This window comes from Micromys minutus, assembly GCF_963924665.1.
Source record: "Micromys minutus genome assembly, chromosome: 19".
Lineage (NCBI taxonomy): Eukaryota > Metazoa > Chordata > Mammalia > Rodentia > Muridae > Micromys > Micromys minutus.
Window position 1 is genome coordinate 7,175,855 of NC_137954.1, and position 24,912 is coordinate 7,200,766.

General features: G+C 43.4%; 1 protein-coding gene and 1 pseudogene across 3 annotated transcripts in view; one reads left to right on the forward strand and one right to left on the reverse strand.

Moving 5' to 3' along the window:
• Window positions 1-1,409: 1,409 nt before the first annotated feature.
• LOC308433013 (sorbitol dehydrogenase-like) lies at window positions 1,410-2,302 on the forward strand (annotated as a pseudogene). Its single transcript has one exon. The product of its transcript is annotated as a sorbitol dehydrogenase-like (transcript).
• A 3,612-nt stretch (window positions 2,303-5,914) lies between these two features.
• The window catches only part of ANKRD44 (ankyrin repeat domain 44), a gene marked incomplete at its 3' end in the record, with an annotated part of 157,860 nt that continues 138,862 nt past the window's right edge, over window positions 5,915-24,912 (reverse strand). Inside the window, exons 19-28 of one of the 2 annotated variants that reach the window (XM_080932856.1) lie at window positions 24,601-24,718; window positions 22,932-23,148; window positions 19,358-19,445; window positions 18,866-18,949; window positions 17,517-17,662; window positions 16,985-17,067; window positions 14,735-14,817; window positions 12,639-12,734; window positions 11,406-11,437; window positions 9,754-10,001 (exon numbers count right to left, since the gene is read on the reverse strand). In XM_080932856.1, the coding sequence (XP_080788982.1) occupies window positions 9,754-10,001; window positions 11,406-11,437; window positions 12,639-12,734; window positions 14,735-14,817; window positions 16,985-17,067; window positions 17,517-17,662; window positions 18,866-18,949; window positions 19,358-19,445; window positions 22,932-23,148; window positions 24,601-24,718 (1,195 nt within the window). Of the gene's footprint in view, window positions 8,772-9,753; window positions 10,002-11,405; window positions 11,438-12,638; window positions 12,735-14,734; window positions 14,818-16,984; window positions 17,068-17,516; window positions 17,663-18,865; window positions 18,950-19,357; window positions 19,446-22,931; window positions 23,149-24,600; window positions 24,719-24,912 lie in introns of those variants that run through there. The other variant, XM_080932857.1, reaches the window with a different exon arrangement.

Sequence of the window (24,912 nt, forward strand, 5' to 3'; positions counted from 1 at the left end):
CAAAGCAAGCTCCCAGATGGCACTAACTGGGTCCTTAATCAGTAGTTTCAGCTCCGATGCCAAAACAAAATGTGCCCGGCAGCCTGGTCAAAATTTACAGGAAGAGGAGTAGCCTCTTGTGAATGAAGTTCAGCAGAGAATCAATGAATCAATAGGCAATGATCCAGTAACAGAATCTTTGCAGGTTTGAAATTATAATACAATAATAAGCCAGAAATGAATCTTAGACCTAAGATACATATAAAATAAAAGCACTCATTGGAAGCAAAATGATTTTTGGGGGGGGGGGGGAATCCAAAGGAATTAGAACCCATATTATTTTTTCAGTTAGAAGTTAATGTCTGAAGAAAGATGTATTATTTTAAAGCACGTTTAGTTTTCAATTGAAGAGCAGCAGTGTGTTCCAGTGATGTCGTTAGTCCTTTGTTCTGTGCAAGGGCCCCTGGGAAGAGTTCCATCTTTCATTATTCTCTCTAACACGCTTGTCAGATCCGCACACTCCTTTTGTTTCTCCTCAGCCATCTGTCATGTTTTCTGAGGAGCCTGAAAAACACATTTAGGATAAAACCATATGATCTGAAACCCTGCCATTGCACCACTGATGAGGGCTAGTCTTTCTTTCTTTTTAGTTGAAATATGACCCCTTTCCCTTTAAAAGCTTCAGCTTAATTCTAAAAGCAGTCTTCAGTCTGACAATGTCAGATTTAAGTGTGTGTGTGCTTATAGTAAAGTACCCGAATAGTACATGCTTCTGTGTAGCCTGATTTTTTTTCCCATCAATTTTGCTCAAACTGTATGTTAAATGGCTCTTGAGACATTTGTCATATTGTCCCTCTTTGAGATTTTAAAAATTATTTTTAATAATGAAAATTCTGTGTCTACATGTGTACAGTGTACATGTGTATGTCATGTATGTACAGGTGCACGTGCACATAGGTTTGTGTGCATTTAGAGGGCAAGGGTCAATGTCAGGTGTCTTTTTTATAGGTCTCTGCCTTATTTTTTGAGACAGGGTCTCTGCTTGAGCTCAGAGTCCAGAGCTCACCAGTTGGCTAGACTGGCTACCCAGACAGCTCTGGGAATCCTCCAGATCTATAGATGTATACTACCACACGTCTTTATGTGGGTGCTGCGGATCCAAACTCAGGTTTCTCATGCACCCCCTGAGCCATCTTGTCAGCTCCCTTGAGTCCTCCAGGACCCCCCTCCCCCCAATGCATTTTCTTTAATCACCCTCAACCACACACTCCCGTGGCTAGTGTCCTGGGTTTTCTCATTATCAGAGCTGCAGAACTCGTGACCGTGCCCCTTGAGAACTCAGAGCCAGCTCACCAACTAGTGCTGCAACTCAACAACTCTTCCAGCTCTTCGCCTTCAACACACTCGCTGACTGTACCCTTTTATGAAACTCTGCACCACCTCACTGCTGGGAATATGGCCGAATTGCTGTGAAAAAGCCAATGGTGCTTGGCCATGACGCTGCTGGAACTGCCACAAAAGTAGGAGCGTCGGTGGAACATGGAGCCTGGCGCTCCCCCAGAATACTGCAAGGTCGGCAGCTACAATCTGACGCCATTGATCTTCCAAACCACACCCCCGGATGATGGGAACGTCTCCACTTCTACAAGCACAGTGCTGACTTCCGCAACAAGCATCCTGACGGTGTCACCTTTGAAGAAGGGGCCCTGATTGAGCCTCTCTCTGTGGGGATCTATGTTTGCCGTCGAGGTTCAGTTTCCCTGGGAACAAGGTCCTTGTGTGTGGAGCTGGGCCAGTTGGGATAGCCACTTTGCTTGGGGCCAAAGCAATGGGACCTGCTCGGGTAGTGGTGACTGACCTATCTGCTTCTCGGTTGACCAAAGCCAAGGAAGTTGGAGCCGACTTTACCATCCAGATTGCCAAAGAGACCCCCGAGGAAATTGGCAGGAAGGCGGAAAGTCTGCTGGGGAGCGAGCCAGAGGTGACCATTGAATGCACAGGAGCGGAGTCCTCCATCCAGACCGGCATCTATGCCACTCCTCTGGTGGGACCGTGGGAATTGTGGAATGGGCTGCGAGATGGTCAGTTTACCCTTAGCGCACGCAGCTATGCGGGAGGTGGATATGAAAGGCGTGCTTTGATACCGCAACCCGTGGCCAATGGCTATCTCCGTGCTTGCATTGAAGACTTAAGACCGTAAAGCCCTTAGCTGCCCAGGTTCCCTCTGGAGAAGGCTGGAGAAGCCTTTGAAACAGCCAAAAAGGGAGTGGGGCTGAAACTTATGGTCAAGTGTGACCCCAATGACCAGAACCCCTACACGTGAATTGATCTATTCCCTCAGCCCACTTTCTCAGCATCTAAGGGCTAAATGTCCAGAAGGGGAGGCCATTAATGCAGAGCTTTCTTTCTGAATGATAAGAAAATAAATTCATAAGCCGAGAGCCTTAGAGGAGTTGGTGTGCCTTAGAGACAGACGTAGGGACACCTTGGGGAACCTGATAGCCAGAATGAGATGCTTATACTGAGGAATGTCTAGCACAGAGTCTGGCAGTTAGGTCCTGGGAATGCCCTTTCTCTAGTACCTTCTTTGAGTGAGGAGACGAAGCGTGCCTTTGTCCATGTTTTACTGTGGGTGCCAGGGAGTGGGGCTGGCTTATGAAGAAAAATGTTTTCATTAACATGGACGTGGCCCCAGAGCTGTTCAGACCACAGTGTCTCTCAGGCTAAGTGTCACTTGATTTAAGGGGAATAAGAAAAGGAACTTGCCTTCTCGATCAGAAGAATAAGGCACATCCCAGATAAGGTACAATAGCTAACATTCCCAGATCTGACAAGAATAAGGGCACTCAGCACCGCCCGAAGACCACCTCTGCCTCATTCCTTAAGAATTCTGTCCTTCCATTTGCAAAGTGGAGGCCCACCTTCCCAAAGCCACTCATGATCAGGAGCAGTACCGGTTGCTAAGCAACCAGGAGTCTTCCACCCAAAGATCTGAAATGCTGCCTAATTCATACAAGATTGCCGCAGGAGGGCTTGAGTTTCCCACTCACAGGACTAGACTCCTCTCCCAAGCTCACTCACAGGCAATTTTTACCCCATTCCACTCAGCTCTGGCTATCAGAAGATGCTTCCTTCTCAGATGGGTAAGGCTGGCAATATCTGTTGGATGAGCATCACAGAGTGTAATTAAATCATAGGGCTTCTCTTTATAATATTTGGGTCCAAATCACACCCTTGTGATCTTAAGATAATCAAGAATTGCACAGTAACTGTGATGTAAATTGGACTGTGTTCTGTAAGCTACCTTTTCAGCTATAAGTAGAGGACACATGAAAAAAAGAGAAAAACAAACAAACAAAAAAACCCACTTCTCTGGAGAAGATCATGGCCCAATCTTGAGTTTTCCCAAACTGATTCACATAATAAATTCTGTTACCGGTGTCAGAAAAAAAAATATACATATATTCCAGTTTTCACTTAAAGATAGAGACTGTATTCACCATTATGTAGAACACACAGTATTGTCTTTCCAGCCTTTACTCTCTGACACTGGGCCATGTGCTCCCGTTTCTGTAAGAAGTTTCCCTACCTAAAAAGTAGCTTAAGACAAGGAACATGCTGAAGGCAAACACATACAAGTGTGCTCACTGCTGATAACTGGAAACTCACCTTGAATCCACGACGGTTTCCTCTTGTTCACTCACCTGCTTATAATCTCTCCTGGGGAAGAAAACGGGGTACATGAGCTTAGGTTACCATCTCATGTAAACTCTCCGCATGATGGAACACATATCAGAGACTTCTAATATAATCCTTGGGGGGAGATAAGAAGATATGCCTGACCTCACAGAAACCATTGAGAGATGGGAGGAGATGAAGCAGATGAGCCGAGGAGTAAGGGACCACTGGCATTTGGGTGAGATGTTGAACAACTGGTTACTGAACTGCATGGCACATCTGGCCTCCATGAGTCTCCAAACAGTAAATGATGTCTGTAGCCCCTCGAATCTTCATCCCCAGCTACTGGGTGGATCCCAAGCTTCCACCTACTTGGAGAGATTGGGGCTGAGTGGATGGCACAGCCATCTTCTGCTCCTTCTTTTACAGCCAGGGTGCCTTCAGAGAGAAACATGCTAAAGAGGCAATCTATAGGTCTCCTCACCCACAAGCCTTCAAACTGCGTTGGTCGCCTTCTACCCAGAAAGCTTTGGAGTTTTTAGAGCTAATTCTGGAATATAGTAAGCGTGTTAACATAAGGATGTAAGTATGAGAGTCCAACCCCACTGAACGGAATCCAAGAAGGATCTTTGGATAAGCAACTTGTAGAGAAAGAGCCACATCAACATGCCAAGTATACAGTTGTACGTCAGGAGAGACATTGTTCCCCGTTCTTGCTGATGAAGACACAAGTAAACTTAGGGATTGCCACACGGTTCTTCACAGGAACTCATGAGGCTGAGGACATAAGGACACTGTGATGGAGCAGTGTGAACAGGAGCTCCCCATGACTTCTGCCTCCCGGTCCTCACACCCTCAGCAATGCTGTCCCTGTAAGTTCACACAGGACTTAGTAACCTAGCTCTAAGGAATATGAGGGAAATGGCTTGATGTCATTTCTAAGACTCAGACCAGAGTTACATTTTGTGCTTTCTCTCCACATCATCTCAGTCTGCCTGTTCTCCTGAGGACAGATGTTACGCTGTGAACTTCGCTTTGGGAAGGTCCACTCAGCAAAGGCTCCATCCCAGTAAACCGTGAAGAAGCCTGCCGACAGTCATATGCGGAGCCAAGACATGGGGCAACCCTGGATTCTAGAAGAAACTCTGCAGCAGAAGACCTAGGAAAAGCATGACAGGTTCACAGAAAACAGGAGAAGAAATGTTTGTTGTTAAGCCACTGAGTTTGAGGCCCTTTGTTCATGTTTACACATAACCAATAGCCCACTTTGCTCTCAGGAAACACGCACTTAAGGCATGGCTCATGACTTAGAGTCTTTAAGGAAAATCCACATTTGTATATCGAGATTAAGAAATACAAAACTTTCCAGACCATATTTGTTAGGAAAAAAAAAATAAACACTTTATGGCAGAGTGGCTCAGAGGAGAAAGCATCCAGGAGCATACATCCTGCTTTCGTACCACTTCCTCTGCAAAACTGAGCATCTGCGGGACTTCTCTGAAATTCAGTTTATTCATGAAGAGGCTTGCGACGGGGCTGGTCTTCAAGAAACTAAGATGCCATATATTCCGTGACACTGTGATTTGAGGTACTTGGGAAAGCTGTATGCACCAAGCCTCTTTCTCATTAGCTGTAGACGCTCTCTTTAGGGTTGCTCCCCGGCCTTCCTAGGCACTTTCTTGACACTGAGAGTCCAGGGGAGAAATTTAGGACAGATGGAGAAGCACGCCCTACTCCACCTTTAAGGACAGTGCAGAGGATGAGCTTTTAGCTGCCATCGAGTCATGCTCAGTAGCAATGACAGCAGCATGGACCACAGGCCTCAAAAGTTTCCTGTCTGATAGATGTGACTTACTGCACATCCCTCTCACCACAAGGAAGTTTACAGCAACACCAAACTCCATCACGGCTACCGTGGCAGGCTGCACGGTCCTTAGGATGGCATAGCTTTCCTGCTTCTGGCTTGTCACACGACTTTCACCATGACTCAGCTGAACTTCTTTATGAAAAATGTTGGAGACATAGATAAATGAATTGTTCCCCTCCATGTGATAGTCTAAGCATAATTTTAAAAATCTCGAGGTTGCTTTCTTATTTTCAGAATTAATTTGGTTTGGTGTTGGGGTAGGGCAAAGGTTAAAATTAGAATAATTTGGAAAAAGCATACACTTGAAAAATGAAAGAAAACACACAGTGCAACAACATTTGTACCGTTTTTATTTGTAAAAATAACCATCTGAATGCATGCCCATCATATATTACAGGTAAGTACTTCACCTACATCATTAGAGCATTCAGTAGTTGGGAAAGCATTAAACTGTGCTTGGGAAGATTCACACCGGTCCAGAGTCCTTCACTGAACCGAAAGCCATTTTCCCTCAGTTTTACACTCAGGACATTTACCAATGTCATTTCAACTCAAATCTACACCTTAAAAGCACAGACAAAAACCCACTGAAATCATCACATAGTTTATGCTGTTAAAAATACGTTTTACAAAATGTAACATTGGCACGGGATGTGTAACATTGTGCTTTGCAAGGGCACATTGCACACGCTGGAGCGTCGTCTGTAGCCAGATCTACGAAACAAAAGCTACTTGCATCCGAGTCTTCAGATCACCGAGTAGGAAACATGGAATTACACTTTACAAACACGCTCAGATTGTCGCTATCTTAAAATACTCTTCCCCTATAATACTGACCTATGGTTGACAGTTTCAGTAAGAAGAAAGCATTTTAGTACTGCAAAGTCAAACAGAATTCCTATAGAAAACTTGAGCATTTTCATTTCAAAGCAGAGAAGGGGAATAGGAAAGGAGACACTTGGTACATTCAAAGAAAGGAAAACTCACCTAAGGGATTGATTATATTGCTTCAGTAACACTCAAATGAAAAAGTACAAAGTGTTTCACAGAACATTTCCGGGATATACAAATATAAAAAGGCACTCTAACGTCATGTCACACACCACAGAGGGATGAGTTCCTCAACCCGGGCTGCTCAGTGGTGTCAAGCAGGTCCAGTGCAGCAAATCCGCCTGGCGCTCTTGCTCTAAAGCAACATGTCAAGCAGCTGCTTACTGCCCAAGTACCAAAACATACCACGGTGCCCTTTTAGTAGTGATAAACAGAAATCCCCTGAGCTATTGTTTACTAGGGCTTTAGGCAATTCTGGAGATAGTAATGAATTTACCAAAGACAGGCAGACGCCGGTGACCAGGGAGGCTTGATCAGACAAGGGCCTTGTGGCTGTGGCTAACACACAGTCTGAAAATAATGAATCCAGGTAAAAGCACTGGGCAACTGAGACCACTAAAAAACTATTTTCTCCTCAGAAAGTGATGTTGCAAACATCTATAAGACAACAAAGTACATAGAAATTTCAGTTTTCAAAAGTTATTTCCTTAAAAAAAAATTTGGTCTTGTTGGGCAGGGGGAGGAAATGGGGGAGACAGGCAGGTAGACAGACAAGACAGACAGACAGCAACTCAGAAGAATGGTTCTTAGTAAGCTCAATTTCCCTGTGTTCCTTTGTACATCCTCTATCAGAATGAGCCAGGGAGGGCCTGCATAGCTCTACAAACACAATGTCTCTTGCTTTGCAGAAGTGACCCCTCCACTACCTTGCACTGGGCTGCATCACAAGCAATGCAGGCGTTTGTTTTCTGCATTAAATGCTAACCCAGTAAGACGTCTACTACTCACTTCTAAAAAAAGACACTACAGTAAGTCACACTTCTTCAATGTGAGCTGTTTCTCAATCCTCAGGACTCCCTACAGATAAGGTCATTGTTGCACATTAGTAGGTCTGTCTATTTGTTTCAAATGTACCTGCTCTAACTAGAAGGACCAGATAGGGGGATATATTGTACCAAGAATGTAAAAACAAAATGGTGCTTGTGTAAAAAAAATGCTTTAATGACATCAGTATCAATTTTATAAAACTACCAAAAAGCTTTCACTTGTGAAGAATCAACAGGAGTTTTAATTAAATCCAGAATATTAAAATAGTGAGGGCAAAGTCTCTTACAGCTTAAGGAAAATGATAGAATACATTACCTGGGTCTGGGCCAGATGCGATACAATTATTTTCAAAACTCTCAAAATACTATAAAATAGAAACTTCAAAGGAGAAGAGAAAACCTAAAATAAAACACAGCAAACTCACGCCCTACGCTGCAGACTTTCTCCTGAGTCTACGGCTTGTGGAATAGAACACTCCGGCCTGTGTTTGTTTTAAATTCCCTTTCTTGGTGTCCTTTCCCACTGTCAGGACTATATGCCATTTTTGGTGTAGTTTCTGTAGTCTCTGGGTCTTACTTTGGGCTTCCTCTGTGTATGTGATCAGCAACATCAATGTTCATCCCACAGGAAGGCTCTGATTGGCTACAGAATGGGGTCAAGCAATGGACAAACCCAAGGGTCAGCTGGCAGTAATGGGAAATGCTGGGTTTAACCCCAGAGCTATTGGATAGCCCAGAGTCAAGGATATTTTCCCATTTACTTTGTTATTCTAAATAAGGTTCATAACAGAGAGAGAGACAAAGAGAGAGACACAGAGAAAAACACAGAGACAGAGACACAGAGAGAGACAGAGAGATATGAGACACACAGAGAGAGATATGAGAGACAGACAGACAGAGACGGAGAGAGTGACAGCAAGCCTAAACAGTGGTATTTCTTGGCATTTTTTTCATTTCAAATAAATATAAACACATTTACATCAAAGTATACAGACATATTCTCTAGTTTAAAAACAAAAAACCTGTGGTCAACACATCATCAGTTACAAATGTCAAGCTATCAACTTGAAATCTGTGTCACTGAAAATATAAAATACAATAAAGACTGGTATGCAAAAAAAAGATTCCGTTTTAACCTCATAGAAAAGTTACTACAATTCTCACTTGCATGTAAAAAGAAAAATGCTTAAAATATCCCAGTCTAGGTAGAAGCATTTTGGTCCTCGTGGATAGCTGGTTGATGAAGTACACACGTAAATATGCACACATGTGTGCATGTGTGTGTGTGTGTGTGCATAATTCTTAAAAGTCTCATTCTTCTTTTTGTACAGCCGTTCCGGGTGGAGAACGGGGTCCATTCAACCTAGAAGCTTTGGCAGAGGGAGCAGACACAGTATTCACAATGCTGATTTCATTATCAAACAACTGGCAATTGGCTTGCACTTCCACACCAACCATTTTCGCTTCCTGCTGACATTTCCTTGGCTCCTTTTCAGGCACACTGTCACTCTTGTGGCATGACCTTGGCTGAGCAGCTAGTTGGCTATCCTACCATTGAAGGACAGTACCAGGCATTCTGATGCCTTTACAAAGTTAGTATTTTCATTTTAGAGCAATTTCAACAAATGGTAATTTCCTATTTGACTTGCATATTGTTTCAAGTTTTGGCACAATATAATTTCACCTGAAATGTTATTGGATAAATTTGGGATCTGTTACTCCACTGAAAGATGACTCACATGTTTCTTAGGCAGAGCCCCGGTGCTATTTCATTTGTGATTAACCAAAGAGCATGAACAATGTTCACATTTATCTAGAAACTTTAACTGAGATCTTAGGAGGAAGTTCTAGGCATTTACATGCTTCCTACAGATGGGGCAAGGTCAGGTAGACTCCCTTAAGAGGACGGTCATAGGCATTATGTTTAAAGATGAACCTTGACCTTTGACTTCAGGTGAGAACCCAAACATCAGAATGAGGAAAGAGTTCAGCCTTTCCCATTTCCACTTCCCACCCCTCCCAGGGGACATGAAAGTCACTTTGACCAATCTCACAGAACTCGCTGGTGAGTATGTGGGGAAAAAGAAATCTTTTGACTGAATATTTGTCTCTCTGTTGCATTATCCCCAAAGATGAAGAATACTTAATTTGTTGTCCTTACTTAAAATGAGAGGTAGACTTTCATAGAAGTGCCTTAGTTGCCCTCTTTTGGTTAGACTGACCCCTTTTCTGCTGGCTTCTGGAAGCTTGGTCTCAAATACAATGTAACCTGTATACAATGTAACCTGGAATCCAAGCTTCTATCTCTTCCAGGAACACACGCACTGGGGGAAATACCACTACAGTCCAAACTCAGAACGTTTCCGAATCAGAATCATTTTCACTGTACCCATCCTCAGAGCCCACATTCTTACTGCACAGACTAACCCTACTTCCCAGATTGGAGAGGGTCGTTCTGCTCAAATTGTCTTTTCTAAAATAAACGACGTTGACAGCTGTCATTGTACTGGAAGGAGAAAAAGTCATCATGGTAGCCAGAATGAGGGCCAGACAGTCAGCCACGTCTTTGTTAGGAGCACAAGCCAGGGCCGGGGTATGACCTGGGCATAAATGCAGACAAGGCAGTGGTTAGTCCTGGGGGTCCAGAGCTGTATGGCATTCCACAGTACATCTCCTACAACCTCATGAGTGGAGATGCATGTTGAGTTAGAATTCATGCCAGGTAAGAGGAGTTACTTCTCACAAGTCATGCTGGGGGTGAGACTTGAGTGGAACAGAGAGGACATGGCATTTCATGGAGGTTCTGGGTTTTGGTTTTGGCTCATATGTCAACAGAAAGCACAGTCTTATCCCAAATAAGGCAGATTCCAGCCTCCATCTAGAGGACATAAACACATGGCAAGGAAGGGACATAGGGATACAAGCCACAAAAACTAGCAATAGGACATTCAAGAGGGAGTTCCCACAGAAAGCACACTGTGAGCCGTCAGCCTGGCAGATGGCCCCCATTCTGAGAGTAGCCACTTTCCATGACAAGTGTATGTGTTGAGCAGAAAGGGTAAAACCAGTAACCGATGTCACTTTATATACACGTCACTGAAAGCACATACCCATTTACTATTCTATAAAAACAAAACCAACCAACCAAACAACAAACAAACAAACAAAAAACCCCAAAAACCAAAAACCAACCTGGAAACCATCTGAAGAGATTAGACATGGGAGGCTGACTGTCAGTAATGACAATTTAAGAGAATTTTAACAGACCTTAAGAAAAGTCACCTATAAAAGTCACCAACCAAAGCTACAAACCTGAACTATCACGAATGACTGTTTGCCATAGTAATGTGACTCTACCATTCAGACTTGAGGCTCCATAAACTCATGAGAAAACTGCACCCCAACACACAGGACCCCCAATAACGGCAGGATTGAGCTACCCTTGAGGTGTACTTGCTATCCTTATCCAACTGTCATCCCTTGGCTAAAGATCCCCTTCCACAAAGAGCAAGCAGTGAGTTTCCTCAGTCAATCGGACCGTCTGTTCTGATAAAAGTTGGTGGTTGTTTCTTGTCACTGGACATGAAAACCCTCTACCCCCTCAGCCCTGACGAGATTATTCATCTTTACAGAGTGAAAAACGGATGAAAAGGGTCCGTGTCTTAACACCTCATTCCTGGGATGGAGGTGGTGAGAGAAGAGAGTATCAGTGCACTGGGCACAGAGAGAACTCCGAGAAGGCAGGCTCTAGTGACACAGAGCTCCTGTGTCCATGGATACCGACTAGATAGAGCTAAGAAAACAGTGGACATCTTCACGCTGAGCTAGAGGTGCTGATCAGCAGTGAGGAACAGAAGGCGGAGAACGAAGGAGGTGGGGTTAAAAGAGCCCTCTGCATTTGCTAGGTGAGCCGTGTTGGGGAGAGAGCAGGGTGCAGGCTATGATACATGGGGCTGCAAGAACAAAACGAAAGAGTCAGCTAAGACGTTAGTGTGGCTGCTTACTTCTGAGAAGTAGGCAAGAGCTGCTAATTCCAGTCTTAAGCAGTTAACTGAGTAGTGTTAACATACCAGAATACTTTAATTAGATGTCACACTGCAAAAACTACTCAATTCATAAATACCTACGAGTTCCTCTTTTGGTCCCCAGGATTAAAAGGCATTGGGCATGCAAAGGTCTTTCAGTAGGATTCTAGTATTCATTAGTTTTTATGATGCAGAAGGAGAGAGGAAGGCTTATGATAAGAATTAGCTCATTTAGGTAAGGCAAGTCATAAATGATAGGAGAAATGTCTAGCCTAGACCTTAGCTCAGACATTTTATTCAAGTTCCTTGGCTTTCTCTATGAAGAGTGTGAGTCCTGGTACATATTTTACAATGATATTTGTTCTCAGAAGGAACTGAAATGTGAAGTGCTGTCTCTGTGCTGTGGAGTGTGTATTGATGATGTGTGTATTGATGATGTGTGTATTAATGGTGCATGTGTTGATGGTGTGTGTATTGATGGTGTGTGTATTGCTGGTGTGTGTATTGATGGTGTGTGTATTGATGGCATGTGTATTGATGATGTGTGTATTGATGGTGCATGTGTTGATGGTGTGTGCATTGATGGTGTGTGTATTGTTGGTGTGTGTATTGATGGTGTGTGTATTGATGGTAGGTGCATTGATGGTGTGTGTATTGATGGTGTGTGTATTGATGGTAGGTGCATTGATGGTGTGTGTATTGATGGTGTGTATATTGATGGTGTGTGTATTGCTGGTGTGTGTATTGATGGTGTGTGTATTGATGGTAGGTGCATTGATGGTGTGTGTATTGATGGTGTGTGTATTGATGGTGTGTGTATTGATGGCATGTGTATTGATGATGTTTGTATTGATGGTGCATGTGTTGATGGTGTGTGCATTGATGGTGTGTGTATTGCTGGTGTGTGTATTGATGGTGTGTGTTTCTTCTACCCCTTAGTGTATGCAGGTGCAATTTCCAAGGCCAAGCTGACAGTTTTTTGCTGAAATATACTCAGGTGGAAATGTTACATGCAACATGGAGAGCAATGGTGGGCCACAGACAGACAATATGTTGTACAGAAAGACAGATGGGACATATTACCTGGGCTTGACTTCTTACACACAATACACTTCCAAGGGGAAAAAAAACTCTTATGTAAGCAACTCCCATCTCTCTCACTGTCCTCTGGCTTCAACCAACACAACCTGTGTCAACTTTTAATTTTCTTACTTACCATTTTCATCTACAGCAAGTACACAGGCTCCTTTTGCCAGCAACTTCTCAACCACCACCTTCAAGCCATTGTGTGCAGCGATATGGAGGGGTCTGAAAGACAACACTGAAGGTCAGCCTTGACAACACTTCTTGAGTGAGTGTAGAGCTGGGACCCTCCAAAGGTCTGCATGCTAAAGGCGTGGGCCCTAGGCATGGTGAAGAGGGAGATGGCAGACCTGTAAGAGTCCATGGGGCCCAGAGAAAATTTTCAGGTTACTGGAGCACGTCTTTAAAGGCACTGTAAGACCCTACTTCTTTCCACATTTCTCTTTCCTCCCTCTCCTTTCTCTCCCTTCCTTCCTTCCTTTCTTCCTTCCTTCCTTCCTTCCTTCCCTCCTTCCTTCCTTTTTTGTCCTGTGGGTGAATAGCTACAGGTTCCTGTCAAAATGTGCTACCCCATACAAAGCAAAGGGGCCAACCAATCATGAACTGAAACCAAAACTATGAGCCATTTCTCTTTATGCCAAGCCATTTCTCTTTATGACAATTTAGGGTATCTGATATAAGGAAGATCGACTTTCGGTGGAAAAAAAAATGTGGAATTTGGTTAACTTATGTCACTAAAAGGAAGATATACTTAAGAACCTACAAATAGCACATGGCTGTTTTTGCTTTTACACAGAGCCATGTTGACCACATCTTTCCCAGGTATGATTGATTCAGTTACTCTTATGTGTTTGGTTCAGCTCTCTCTGCAGTGTTATAAATAGTCTAGACCTTAAGCAGCCTCGGTGAGAGCACAGAGGAGGTGGGAGGAAGAACTGGAGCTCTTCTGTGTTCTGTACAAGGCTCTTCACTGGCTAATTTGAGCCCGTTTCACACAGTTCATTGGGATGAGTGGCATTAATGTATACTCTCAGATCTTTCTATTATTACATGTTCATAGATGTCTCACTGGATTATATAGCACCTTATAAAAGAGTCTTATGCCCAGTATAATGTGCCATGTCCTTTAACAATCTTAAAAGAAAGGAAATAAAAATAACTCTAGTATTCTTTGCCTTTAAAAGAAATGCACAGGTAATCTCCCAAAATAGAAAATGAAACAGCTTTTAGATTCTTCACACAGAGGGTTACACTGAATTGTATTAAAATATAATTATAGCAAATAGCTTAGAAACTATTTGAATATATTCTGGGAACCTGATTTATAAACCTGATGTTTTCCAGTCAGACGACATAACATGGATATGTAAAGCCAACACGTTCCCCAAATGTGTCAGTTCATAAGCCCAGAAGATCTTCCTAAAAGCTCCCTACATTTATTACGAACTATAGCCACACTGGTAAGGAGAACAAAGATCTCACAAATCCTGCGAGTCATATCAAAATGAAAGGTCTATCTAAAACGGTGTATCTCTACTCAACACTGCAGCTGTGCATAAACTCCCTGAGGGTGAAGCCAGGTTGGCTCTGTCTCTGCTCTACTTCTCAGAACTAGACAGGCAACATGTCAGACTCTCAAGAGGTGTCAGATAAATACTATGACTCTGGCCCTGCCCCAAATGAGACATGGTTATCACCCCTCCCCCACAGGCCAAGGCTCAGGGAACACCTCAGGGAGAGGAGCCTGGGGAGAAGAACTGTGGCATACTGTCTTCAGGACATGACCCAACCGCTGCATTCGAGAACTCACAGTAGCTGTACTTAACTGCATATGACGTGTATAAGATCAGTCCAGGCAAAACCCCAGCATGGGAGGAATGATCACTAGGCTGGCTGTCCCTCACTGAGGGGCTGTTTGCAGTGGATATGGGATTGTAGTGGGGCAGGGAGAGAGTCACTGTTGGCAGGTGGAGCCACTGGTAGGTTTCCCATGCTCCAGAGGATGGTCCACACCCATGCACACAAACTGGACTTAGTGGGTTAATTGAAAAAAGTGGTTAATTGGGACAGGGGCATGCTAAGGGGATCTGGGAGGAATTGGAGGAGGAAAATGGTGGTGGGTGTGACCATAGTTCACTGTGTTCATGTGCGAAGCTCCCAAAGAATAAATACAAATAAAATCCTGTGACTCTGAGCCCAAGTCTAGCTACAGTTACCGCACTCACGTCTGCAGAGCGCTGTTCTTCGAGTTGATAAGGCTCTCGTCTTGTATCTTGTCAAGTATTAACAAGGCACATTTCTCATGGCCCTGATTTAAAAAAAAAAAAGAGAGAAAGAGAGATATAGAAAATGCTCCTGAATGCTTACTTGATTGTACTTTGAATACCAGCTTCCTCTGGCTGAAAACATTCAAGACCATTTCCTGAGTAATTTCTTTTCTAAAAAGTAAATGGGCCCAAGGTACTCTTAAGCTTCTACACGGGGCCTATTATGACTTGTTTAACATGTGACTACCCTAAAATATTCATACTTAATATGAATATTTTCAAGGTAATTAAAAAAAATTAATGTCTGGAGAGTAACAGTGAATTTGAGCCTAGATAAAGGGCAGATTCAGCAGCAGCCTTTGCATGTTTTGGCACTGTCTTTTAAACATACATTTTCCACCTTCTTCAAGCCTTCAGTTACTACTCCAGTGATCCATTTCTCCTGGAGTTACCATGACACCCGAGGTCTGTATTCCACATCTTCATTTCTGTTTGGTGCTCTGAAGAAACCCTGTTTTTTGGGGTGTGTTGTTTTCTTAACCAAAAAATGCAGGCATATCTGCATTTTATGGCAATAAATGCTTGATAATAAAATATCAATGATTAGGTCATGGATTACTAAGCCTTTGCTAATGAAGGGTATAGGTATAGTATCATCTAATCATCTAGGAGTTAGAAATGTTGACTGTCCCTGGGACGGACACACACACACACACACACACACACACACACACACACACACACACACACACAGAGAGAGAGAGAGAGAGAGAGAGAGAGAGAAAGACAGACAGAGACAAAGACAGAGAGACAGGGAGAGACAGAGAGAGACAGTGAGTGTATAAAATTCTGTCTAAAACAAAATAAAACCTTAGACCAAATTAAACTTAATTTGTTTACGATAAGCTCTTACTATATATCCCAGGGTAGCTTTGAACTCCGAGATCCCCCCTGCATAGCCTCTAGAGTGCTAGGTCAGAGGCTCACACCCCATGCCTGGCCGGAATCTGATTTTAATGACATTCTCATGTGACACTTCTACGTAGGGCTGCCTGAAAAAGACTGTCGTTTCCATTACTAACACTGCTTTGACATTAGCTCCTAGGTTTTGAATGTTTTTGCTGTTCTTTCCAGAGAATAAATACAAAATATAGCCAATTGAGAGGAATGACTGAGATACCAGTAGAATGTGCTTCATGAAAATCACACACACAGGCATTTGTATGTACGTGAGAAAAACATATGCACCATACCCTTTGACAGCACATGAACAGTGCTTTGCAGTACCATGATCTGGGCTCCGCTCTCACAGTGCCTTAAAACAAAACTCAGTGGAAACTGTTTAGAGTTTGTAAGCTAACATCCTAGCCCATTATGTGGTATCAAAATGTGAAACTACAGCCAATGAAACAGATAGGCTGTCAGCATCAAGACAGGTAGAACGAGGTAGGATTGCCCATGGTAAATGCTGGAACTGTCTTTAGCATTCCCTTTGATCAGTGGCATATATCTATCAGCCAAGAATTCAGCCCTGTAGTGGATTGGCCTAATGTTAGTGGCCTGCATTCTAATGCTAATTTGGAGCCCCACAAGGCTGAGGCCCAGAGACAAAAGAGTCTGCAAGTTAGACACGGACTTGACGGACTTGAACCGGCCTCCAGTTGGTTGTGATTGAAGATGCCAACAGCCAATAGCTGGGGAGAAGAGAAATACCTGGGGTTGAGTTTTGGTGGCTTAGAGGAAGTAGCAGATGGGGAGGAAGAGAAGCCACCATGGGATAGAAGAAGAAATGCAGGTGAGAGCCGCCATGGGCTAAGGGCCAAGAGAATGTGGCCCAGAGGGCTGCCCAATTGGAGCTAAGAGCAGCCCAGATGGAACATAGTAAGTAATAACAGGGTTAGTGATAAAAAGGTGGATTCTAACAGCATGGAGGGTAGGCAGTTGCCCAGTTACTGTGCTGCCTAAGACATATTAAAAATATAAAGGCTGTGTGTCTTTCATCCAAGAACATAAACGGTCTAAGGCGGGAAGAAACCCCAATGGGTTTTTCTTTTAATTTCTTTACTGCATTGCCCCTTTCTTCTCTTCTTTCATTTTTATATACAGTTAACAGCATCCTCGGAAATGCAACCAAAGTAAAATCTATGCTATGCGGGTCCCAGGTCCCTGCTGTTCTGATTGCAACAGTGACGTAAACCCATTACATACTTTACTGATTGCCAGGTGTAAGGGGCTGTTCAAGTCTTTATCCTTCACAGTCAGGTCGGCCTGGGCGCTGTTCACCAAGATATCTACGGACAAAGAGAGAGTTACTTAGACTGCAAGCCAACTGCACAGTTCAGTGTGACTACAAATTAACACAGACAGGGACAGTTAACATGTGTAACCCAGGAATAGTTTGTTGTCAGATTTGTTCCACTCAAATGGGAGCTGGGTGGGCTGGTGTAGATCCCCTGCAGAGTTTTGCTCACCTACCAGTCCCCAGGCTTTAGGAGGAACCCCAATGCAGTGTGGGGGTTTCCAGACAAGATGGTTCTGCCATGATACTTTGTTTCCAAACATTAGGCAATTTCACTCAAGCGACACAGTTACAAAGAGTTGAAGACGACTGAGTTCATGGGCAACTTCGGTAAACTGGTCCCTTTCAGGCCATGCTAGAACAGTACTGGCTCCTCTGTCTGACATGACATGGAGTTTTGGATAGCCATCAAGTACAAAGTCCACAGGCTAAAGTACATACCCACAGCGCCCGCCTGCCCGTTCTCGGCGGCCATCATCAGCGCTGTTTTCCCTGAATTATCTACGGCATTCACTTGAGCGTCATGTCTCAGAAGCAGCTGCAGGCACTCCGCGTGATCACCGAAGGCTGCTGCGTGGAGGGTTGTCCTGAAGGTTTCAAGCACATAACCAGTTTATCGTCTTTCAACGTTGTCTGCAGAAACTACCAAGAATCATGCACACAGAGTTTTCTAAAGTTTTAAAGCTTCTTGGTAACAGAGATTTGGACTGGAGTTCTTAGAAAAAACGGCTTAGGGTGGTTACGGAAGTGTTACCTACATGAATGGTACCACTTAGGATTTTGGGGGAGGCTTATGCAATGACCTCAATAAAAGAATCAGTGTCTTTCTGGACTTTTAATCTTGAGTTTTGGTGAGTTCCCAGTCACCTACCAGACAGATACTTAACATTAAAGGTGAACCTGTAGGTAATTGACTGGTAAAAGCCTGCGTCATCTAATGCAGATGGCAGGGTCTCTGGGGAGGGCAGCTGGACATTTCTCATGGAGAGGGAAAAGGATTAGCCTTGATGAAGTAACTCCACTCCCAGAATTCCATCTCCCATACACACTTTCCCATGCAAGCAGGTTCACACATGAGTATACACTGTCCCATGTAATAGAAATAGCTGAAAAGCAACATGAATATTCTTCTAAAGAAGTCAGGTAGGCAATGTGCTATGTGTTCATTCAGTGAAATAATGTGCAGCTTTACAAAGCAAGGTAAATCTTTATATTCTGTGTGTGTGTGTGTGTGTGTGTGTGTGTGTGTGTGTGTATACACTAAAAGTAGAACATGGTTGTATAAAATCCATTTTCATAGAAATAATCCATACAGATATTTAATGTCTGTTTAGTAGGTGTGCATGCAGTTTGTTTAAGAGAATAAAAGCAGTGGGAAGAATCAACCTGTATTTGCTTTTTATAAGGCAGAGGCTTGAGACTCTGAACCATAAAGGACAATTCTAACAATTTCTAGAAGTCTACACCCTTTATAATATTTGATTTAAAAACATAGTATACCTTACTTTTTCAATGAAAGAATATTTTTCTTTTGGCCAACGATTGTGCATATATATAGTCAGCAAGATTATGAATTTGAGGCTAGCCTGGGCTACACAGCAAGACTCTGTCTCTAAACACTAAGGGCTGGGGATGTAGCCTAGTGGTACTTCTTGGCTTATCTAAGGCCCCAAATTCAGTCCTCACCACTGCCAAAACTAAGTGTATATAAAAATAAAAGCAATTTGAAATAAAAGCTATTCTACAATTTGAAACTCAAGACCAAGAGAATGACAGCATGTAGCACTCACCTGCCTTTGTCATCCCTACAGCTGACGATGCTGGAATCTATGGCCCCCAGGAGCAATGACGCACAGCTCTCATGACCATTTATTCTAAAATGAAAAGGGGTTTTAGTATAAAAACGTTATATGAAAAGTCTTCCTGGAAGGAAATTTCTAACCAGCTATAGATACATAGGTTTCAACCTTGACTTATTTTTCAGTTTGCTAGGCATTGGGAGCTAATGAAGGTCTCCTCATGTCTATGAACCATGCCTCTCAGGACACTGCCTTCAACTTCCTCATGTGATACATGAGTCACCTTGAAAGTGTGGCTTCTGGAAAATCACTAACAGGAGACACACGCTTTGCTAGCAGGCCCATTTGTTTTCAGCAGCAGAATAGAATACATTATTCTTATCTGCAATCTAAATGCTTCTGTCCACCCGTAAAAGGCACTTTTTCCATATGTGGTAAAAGGAACAGAAGCGGCCCCATTGCCTTTCCAGTGTTTCTACTTACATTGCACAGTGCAGCGGAGTGAAGGGATTACCAATAAACTTTCGAAAACATTTTTGCTCCAAAAGTACCTCTATGCAGTTTTCATTACCTGCAAGGAATACACAAATTAAAAAAAAAGCTCCCGAGGAAGAAACTTTGCTCAACGTGGTCTGGTGAGGGTTTTGTTTTTGTTTGTTTCTGTTTGTTGTTGTTTTGGTTTGGTTTGATTTGGTTTTAATTCCCCATTATGTCTCGGGCTGAACGCTGGGAATGCTGTTCTCTGTGGAATAAAACAAAATGCTAAAATGTCATTAATTATGCTCACAGGTGTTCTGAGATATAATGAACAAATCAAATAGGGAAGGACATATGGCCTTGTGGAGAGAGAGAAAGAAGCCACCTCATTTGCAGGCAGGATAGATTCTGGTCACCCTCGACTCTTTATAGAAGCCTAGCATCAGCAGGCCTCCATTTTCCCATGGTTATAAAAGGAGAGTTTCCTCTCCCCCATACAAATGGCTTAGCTTACTGTTATGTCCTCAAGTAAAGAGGCGAGTAAGTGCCTTGTAGAAAACAGCAAAGGCTGTAAATGTAAACACCATGGCCTTGTTTGCAGTGGTGCTCATGAGTAAATGTGAGGAGCTATGGTGAACAGCAACAACAGGAAACTTAACGGCAAAGGTTTCCAATGCTGTGATCAAGCGTCACCACCGAAAGAAACTTGGGAAGGAAAGGGTGGGTTTCAATGTACAGCTTGTCAAAGTCCAGCGTCTACGGAAGACAGGACCTGGACATTAGGAAACGCCATGGAAGAAAGCCACACCCTGGCTCACTCTCTGCAACTTGCTCAGCCTGCTGTCTTACAACACCAGGACCACCAACCACAGCAGGGGCACCATTGCCCATAGAGAGCTGGGCCCTCCCATAGCAAGTATTAATCAAGAAAAATCTACCATAGGCTTTCCCTAAGGCCAAATGGGTGGGGACATTTTCTCAAATGAGGTTCTCTCTTCCCAGATGATTCTACCTTGTGTTAAGTTGCCTAAAACTGCCCTGGGCAGCCCATTATGCTTGAATATGACCTGAGAATTTATTTGTGACTCTTTGGGGGCTCAGTTTCTGCTCATGTCACAGATGATGTGACTTTATAAAGGACCTGAAGCGTACTCTGGAATGTGGAATACAATTCTGGGGTAGGAAGGCATGGCTGGCTGGTTGGCTTTATCACAGATCACAATCCCAGAACCTCTTCTTGACTGACCTCAGGGCTAATTTCTCAAAGTTCTCGTGTGGGCGGTTTGAAATATTAAAGTACAGACAAAACCTTTCTTGTAACTAAAGAGACAAGTTGACAGTGCTTTCGGAAGGACTAAGAAGCACATGTAAGTGCTATTGTCTAGCTTTCTGTTTGCCTCCCACATCACCCAGTGGTCACAGGCATCTCGGCCTCGATCTTAGTATTAGGAACCCCCAAAAGGATCAACTTAAAACAGGCACATTCCACTCTTCAGTGGGAGACTGAGTGTGCGCAGCTGACACTGGAGAGTGACATGCCAATCTCAACATTTCACACTGCCCAGTGGAGGGGACGGGGCAGTGTGACCACAGACCGAGAGGAAGGCTGCTCTAGAAGCCTGGATGAGTGGATGCTTGGGGAAAAGCCTGCTTGCTCTGCCTGAACAAAAGCTCAGCAGCGGAAAGTGGAACCAAGCCCCAGACAGAGGATGTGGTCTGGGTCTGCCCACATGTTTAGCACTTTCCAACAGCCTTTGTGGAATCTCCCTTGCCACAAAGAGCTTACACGTTGCAGGTTCAAAAATTATTTTAGGTCAAAAATTTACAGTTGGCCAATGGTAGAAGAGGAGCGAACGTGAGTTTTTGTTATGGCAGAACCGGAGAAATGTGCAGCAGGATAAAAACACAAGCAGTTTTGAATCAATGCGATCGAGCGCAGAAACTCTTCCCAGAAAGTATAATCACAAAAACTTCCAAGTTAAAATTCCTAGTGGAATGAAATGCAGAGTTGGAAATATTCACAGGAGATAACCATTACCTTAGGGGATATGAGATCCTCTTAAGGCTGTTTATAGAGACACCACAAAATAGATTCAACCAGACAAAACCTCAAAACATCTGCATGTAAAAAGGCATTCAAGACAACGAACAGAAACACCCCCAACACACAGTGCAGAAGTTTCACACGACTAAGATGCACAGGAAGATGGGGAGATCAAAGTCGTTCACCAAGAGAAAGCATGCATGGGGTCAAAGGCCACCTTCAGAAAGGGAACAATAACTGCAATATAGCATTAAGTTGGGAGACGAAAACTTAAAACAACAACAAAATGTTACCAAAAATCAGGTCACAGAATCACACTGGGCTGACAAAGTTGTAGGAAAAGTACTTTTTATCACATTAGGGTAACCTTTTGGGCAAAATATTGTTCCTTAAAATTAAAAAAAAAATTCCATTATTTAAAAAAATTCACTTCTGAATATTTAGTGAGATTTTTCATGTTATGACATGAAGACACAAACTGTCACAGTGTTTATGGTAGGAAAGAAATCCTAAAATTAATTTAAAAGTCCATCAGAAGGGGATCTGGTTGAATAAAAAGTTCTGAAGAATGTGAGTGTATGTGTGTATGTGCATGTATGTGAATGTGTGTGTGTGTGTGTGTGTGTGTGTGTAGCTATTAGTACATTACTATATTAAAACTATTTATTGGTGCATATAGTATTTAAGGATAACATGCAATGTGATTTTAAGAGATCACTAATAAAAAGAAAGAAAGCTATGGCTTGAGACCTTGTGATATAACTCCACTTAAAATATATGCATGTTTTTACTTATAATCTCAGAAGAAAAAGTATGAGACATACATACAGAATTGTATCAGAAAGTGGATTTGGAAATAGAAAATGGGTTTCAGGTAAGCTCAGGCTGACCTCAAAGTTGTATGGCTGGGGGTAGCTTTGAATTTCTGCTCCCTCTGCCTCTACCTGCTGGGTCACAGCATTGCCACCATACTTAATTGTTTTAATGCAATGCTGGGGACTGAACCAAAGGCTTCATGCATGCTAGGCCAGCACTTTACAAACAAAGCCACACCCTCAGCCCACTTCAATAGGTGTGAATTGGTACAATTAGTACCTGCTTCTCTTCTGCTCCAAATAACTGGAATAGAAATTTGAATATTCCAAGTAGTGAGCACAACCAAGTAAATGTGGAATGTGAATATTAAGAAAAAGAAATGCCAAAATGTAAACCGTCACCAGTGTTTACCTGTGACCAGTGTTTACCTGTGGTGGGAACTGTACTGTAGGTCGTTTGTTACAATTGCTTAAGTCCATTGCTGACTCTCATGGCGGGTACATGTGTCAAGAAGAGGAAAGGAAACTAAACTTTTATCATGACAGCCACAGGGTGAGGATGAGGGATCTGCTTAAAACAACATACGACAGACAATCGCCGTGTCTGGGGTGCACAGACACTGGCCACCACAGCGTACAGCGCTGTTCTCACCTCCACTGAGGTCACGGGGGTGTGAGGTCAGACAGTCTAGTGGTACCACTCAGATAACATGTGACTCACCATTGTAACAAGCCCAGTGCAGCGGCGTGTACCCCTGGTTGTCTTTGAGACAACAATCCTCTTCAGAAAGCGCAATCTGGAGCAATTCATTCAGCCATGTGGCGTGACCCCGGGCAGCCGCGTAGTGCAGGGGTGTCCTCCCTCTGGAGTCTTTACAGAGGATCGAAGCTTCTTGCTCCAGCAGCATTTGCACACATTCCTCATGTCCTGTCATAATCTGCATTTGCAATTAAAGAGCAAAGCCAGACCCCAGTTGGCCAGAGATAGCACCGTTCGTAGCGGAACGACTCCCCTGCCCGGCCTAAGAGGTAGGAGGCGAACAACCCTTCCAGAAAAGCCTAGGAGAAGTCTTTTGGAGCCATCTCTCCAAATATAACTATGGATGGTACCATGATATGTTAGAAAATACCAGCTTCAGAATCGAGGAGGAGTGTGTTAAATCCCGGTTGACCACTGCCAGTCAGACATTGAGTGAGTCTGCCTTTCTCTGACTTATATCCACTAAGGAAGGCGGAGACACATTGACCTCGTAGGTGTCCCGGTATCAAAGAGACAGCACAGTCACACGATGCAGCGGGCACGGAGATGCACTCTCTGGAAATACCCAGAGAGTCTCTACACAAAGCTGGAAAGCTCAGTCTGTTCCACTTAGTCCACCCAGCAGAGCCTGTCGATCCTAAGCTAACACGCATAGCACACCACCCTGATGGACCTCACAGGGATCACAAGTGTTTGTGTCTGCACAGCAGTAAAAGTCATACATGAAAGGAATCTTCTTCAGCTCCATTCTAATCGTATAAGGTCACCACTGTGTGTGCAGACTGTCACTGATGAACACGTGTGTATAATGTTCTCCAGACGGCCGCATGGCCCAAAAGTGCCAAGAAATAAGAACCGTGATTATGTCAATACCCATGGAAAATACTTTTAGTCACCAACCAGGGCGTTTTCATCACCTCCATGTAGCAGTTTATGATTTTTTTTTACCTTTGTCTAGTTGGCCTATTTTCATCCTTCAAAAAATAATTTAGCAGATATGTATAAAGACTTGGCCACAGAATACAAATATTGTTATCATTTGTCTACTGAGCAGCAGAGGTAGCCTGATGGTTCAGAACCAGGTGATCACGGAATTCATTTCGGCAGCTGCACACAAGGCAGCATTACAAAAGACCAGGCAGAAGAATATTTAACGCATGGAGAACGGTCCTTTATACACAGTAAGAGAAAGATGTGTGTGTGTGTGTGTGTGTATGTGTGTGTGTGTGTGTGTATGAGTGTATGGGTGTGTGTGTGAATGTGTGTGAATGTGTGTGTGTGAGAGAGAGAGTGTGTGTGTATGTGTGTCTGTATGTGTGTGAGTGTGTATGTGTGTATATGTGTGTGAGTGTGTATGTATGTGTGTGTTCACATGTGCACACATGAACATATGTATCAAATGTGATTATCTCCAGGAAGTATGATTGTTGGCAGTCTAACACAAACTCTTAAGAGCAGGACCAAACTGTAACTTTCATTTGTGTCAGTGTATAAAATTCTGTAATTTTGTTTTGACTGTGAAGCTAATTGGATATGTCATGAAACATTGTTTCCCCTAAAACCTCACGTGGGGGAAACTAAAGCAAGCTCACTGCACAGGAACCCGACTGGCAGAGAAAGGCGTACATACCCCTCTGTGCAAAGCTGTGCATCCTACTATGTCAACTGCGTCTACATTTGCGTCCTTTTCAAGCAACAATGAAACAGCATCAATGTGTCCATAAGCCACTGCGAGCATCAGTGGGGTTCTAGGAGAGAGAAACCGGTGTTTTAGAAGGAGATCAGAAACACTGCCAGTGAGAGCAGAGGTCTCGTTCTGTAAAAACTTCCCAGTATCCAATGTTTCTACTGCAACTCCATGCTATGTAGAACAAGAGACCTATTTCTGTTCTAAGGGCCACATGGAATGATGGCTGACACATATGGCTGTCACATTAATTCT